The 3808-nt window shown below is 43.9% G+C and overlaps 1 protein-coding gene across 1 annotated transcript; it reads left to right on the top strand.

Moving 5' to 3' along the window:
• Positions 1–1881: 1881 nt before the first annotated feature.
• LOC145655702 (polymeric immunoglobulin receptor-like) lies at positions 1882–3553 on the top strand. Its single transcript, XM_081709192.1, has 3 exons — positions 1882–2188; positions 2298–2606; positions 3141–3553. The coding sequence occupies exons 1-3, from the start codon at positions 1882–1884 to the stop codon at positions 3551–3553; spliced, it is 1029 nt and encodes a 342-aa protein (XP_081565318.1).
• The last annotated feature ends 255 nt before the right edge of the window (positions 3554–3808 follow it).

The following is a 3808-nucleotide window of genomic DNA, read 5'->3' as shown; positions in this document are numbered from 1 at the left end:
TGAAGTGACCCAGGCCAAAACAATAAATAAGACACACACCAGCGAAAGAAAATTGAGGTCCAAGCAGGGAAAAGAAGGTCATACACACAAATGATACAATTACAAACAAGCCAAAACCGACTGCTGAACTAGCTGCCACTGCCGCCACCCCCGCTGCCGCCGCTGCCTCACTGCCTCCAACAGCCTCACTGCCTCCCTCCTCTTCTGCCTTCGGGAGGGGCCTTTATATAGGAGTGGCCAGGAGTGGCCAGCAGGCAGGTAGACCTGGGGAGGAACAGAGCAGAGTCAAGTTCAGAAAAGGTGAGGAAACCTGGCACCGGATCTGGATTCTGAGATACACCTAGAGAAAGGAAACACATACACACACGCTTACAGACAGAAATCTGATCAACATTACCACAGCAACAGGTTCACCAAATTTCTTCAAGCAAGCTTGCAAATGCGGTCAGTTCCCTCTTGTTAAACTGCGGATGGAACTCATATTCCCAGCATACCTTGACGACGTCACATTTTATCAACAAGAAACCAGGGGTGGAAATTCCCTCCTAATTGTAGACAAACTGAGTGAGGATGACCAACTGAGATAATCATCAAAAATCATCAACATGTGAGACTTTTACATCTGGGCATAGTTTATAGTCGGGCATATCTGGGCAAAAGTATATAGGTTACATTTAGCTGACGCTTTTATCCAAAGCAACTGAGTACAACTTGAGCAATTGAGGGCCTTGCTCCGATGCCCAACAGTGGAGCTTGATCCAGCAACCTTCTGATTATAACTCAAGTAACTCAAGTAACAGCTGCCACTGCTTGAATTAAACAGTAAAGTTTAATCAAGATCCTAGTACTTTCTTGAAAGTATTTGGGCTTGGTGTACATACCATTTTGTTTGGATAATCTTAAGTAATATTTGTACAGACTGGAAGTTCTTTTTCCTCTTTGCATACAATCTCTCTATGTCTTGCTTTTTACTAGCAAACATAGGTATCATCATGTCACTTCAATAGGCACAGACACATTGACCTTATTGTTCAGTTAGTAAACCTGCCATTACCCTTTGTTCTAACATCACGTGAGAACAAGCCAGCTGAGCTCATTAACATACAGTCACATTGCTGTTTAAATTCTGCACCATTTTATTGCTGGCACAATAGCATGTCCGCCTCCTTCTCGCTCTCGCGAGCGTGTACCGACCTGCATGAAAGCATTCGCTCTCCTCTCCTTTTACACACTCACACACATAAACACATGCTCGCTATATTTTAGCTTGTTTTTCTGTAAATATACAGATTGTTTATGCTATTGTTTGTGATTTAGAGTAGTTGCGTTAATAAATGTATCATTTATTCTCACCAAGTTGTCTGTCTTGATATCATTCAGATTGTGCTTGTTGCCAATATCCTCAAACAAATGACTGTAATTTAAATCTTTCAGGGATCAAATCATTAATGTTACTTTCTTTGTTAAAAATGAAAGATTGTGATTTCAATATTTGAGATGATTTAATGGGACTGATTAGTGTGTCAAACCACTACAGTGGGCCTGTCCCTCTTGCTGGGCGCCCAGCGCACTGTGACAGCATGACTTTAAACTTAGCAAACAGGAACTGTTTGGATTGCTTCAACCACAGTGGCAACAAGACTAAAGATATGTGAGGAGGCTTCTCAAATAAGCTTCTCACTTTATTCAACATGAATTGAAATTTCATTTTCGTTTTCATCATTTGATGTAAGTTATTTTCTATGCAATACTACAATATATACATTGTTAGTTTATTTTTTATTTTTTTTCATATGTAGCATTTTTTAATTCCTTAGCAGAAACAAGAATTCTTGTGTTCCAGTAACAGTGGTGCTGGGTTGTATATGCAGGCACTGAGAAATGGAATTGGTCACAGAAGCAGTTAACTCTTCAGAGTGGAGCATCTGTCAACATCTGAAATATAAACAACATAAGAAATACTGGTGCTGTGAGCGTGTAACAGCATTCAATTACTGCACGATTATGGCATATGCCAACAATACAAACAAGAAAGTGACAGTAACTGATAACCCAGCTCAGACTCTCTTTACTGTCACTGTGAGGGATCTACAGGAGAGAAACACTGGAGCATATTGGTGTGCAGTGGAGATTTCAGGAATATTTCAACCAGATGTCAAAACACAGCTATATATCACTGTGAAATCAGGTATTACAAATTCTTTATGAATATTGAATATTCAGTTTAGTGACATTTCTCATATTGCATATATTTCATCCATACATATTCATACAAAAGTGCCTTTCTTTGTTTCCAGCTCCTGCTGTGTCTGTGACCAAGAGCAGAGTGAGTGGAGAGGAGGGGAGCAGCGTCAGTGTCCAGTGTCTCTACAGCGCTGCATATAAGAAAGAGGCGAAGAAGTGGTGCAGATCTATAGACTGGACCTGCTACACAGTGGGGAGGACCAACACATCCCAGAATTCAGCAGTGCAGATCAGTGATGATGGGAAAGGCACCTTCACGGTGTTGATGACTGGACTGAAGAAGACTGATGCTGGCTGGTACTGGTGCTCCACTGGAGGTCTAGAAGTTCCTGTTCACTTTGACGTCACTGATGCACTTGCAGGTATATTGTTTTGTAGCTAATCAATTAAATGGTGTAAAAATTATTAATGTTGTTTAACCTTTAAAAGATGACAACAGTGATTAAAGAAAGAAAAAAAAACTATGCATAGGGTGCCTTATTAGATTTGGTTATGTCACGTTGCAGCCCCGCCCCTCCTCAAACGTCTTGGTGTGTACGTGTGTGTGTTCGTCCATGTCGCCGCGCCCTTTCGTGTCGTCCACCTGTTCTGTATTATGTGTAATCCTCGTGTGTGTGTATATATGTCTCTTGTGTTGTAGTACGTGTTGTTGGTGTTTGAACGGTGTTTAGTGAGGTGTGCGGTGTTAGATGTGTCGTCTGTGTTAAATAAAAATGTGTGTTTGAACGTGCCCCTACTCCACATACTGTTAGCCTCGAATCATCACAGAAACACCAACCAAAGAAGGATGCCTGGGAAGGGCAAGAAGAAGGGGAAGAAGGGGAAAAGACGCACTTCCCCAAATAGTGCCTGCAATCCCTCCGTGCTCTTGGGTACCCTCCTGACTCCTGCTGCAGAAGAGCGTGGTCTGGGGGCAGAGGTGGAGGAGTCACACGGGATTACGTCTGACCATAATGACTGGTATAACTATTTCCAGTCCTCGGAGTCGGACACCGCGGACTTTTCCTGTACCAGGGTGAGGCCATCACTCATCCTGTCTTCGCTCCATGGGATCACAACAGAGCAGGGACCTGCTGGGTACTACGGAGACCTACCTATTTATGAGGACAGGTACTTGGAGGTGGAATCCGCAGAGTCCTACATGGACCTTACAGAGGGATATGCGGAGTATGGCGAGCGAGGGGAGTGCCGTAACGTCACCCTAGAGTCAGACTTGGGGTCGGATCATGAGGAGGACCCGTCGATGGAGGTGGAGGAGGTACCTCAGGGGAATCTAGGCGCTCTGGAGTCAGCAAGCAGCCCTGGGTGACTGGTGGAGAGATGGCATCATCAACAGAGGAGGACATTCCTCCCCCTAGGGCGAGGACCTATGCCTAAGTCTCGGGGAGGTAAAAAGGCAGCGGCACCGAGGTCTGCTCTGCCGGGGTCTGGCAGGGTCACCAGGGTCTGCTCCAACACCTGATGGTGAATGACATCTCAAAACTATTCTTGAACGTACTTTTTCAGATTTGAATTCCTTACTGAGAAGTTTGAAAGAACTTAGGAGTCGTTGTTGAGTTACGAA

This window comes from Electrophorus electricus, unplaced genomic scaffold, assembly GCF_041902795.1.
Source record: "Electrophorus electricus isolate QZ-2024a unplaced genomic scaffold, ASM4190279v1 Scaffold32, whole genome shotgun sequence".
NCBI lineage: Eukaryota > Metazoa > Chordata > Actinopteri > Gymnotiformes > Gymnotidae > Electrophorus > Electrophorus electricus.
Note: the sequence above shows the minus strand (reverse complement) of the source record. Positions and strands in the feature narration are given on the sequence as shown.

Bases quoted from the DNA above. Each gene is read 5' to 3' on its own strand.
- LOC145655702 (XM_081709192.1), top strand. From the start codon at position 1,882: ATGGAATTGGTCACAGAAGCAGTTAACTCTTCAGAGTGGAGCATCTGT. The intron at 2,189-2,297 runs GTATTACAAATT...CTTTGTTTCCAG, and splicing joins ATATATCACTGTGAAATCAG to CTCCTGCTGTGTCTGTGACC. The intron at 2,607-3,140 runs GTATATTGTTTT...CTCCTGCTGCAG, and splicing joins CGTCACTGATGCACTTGCAG to AAGAGCGTGGTCTGGGGGCA.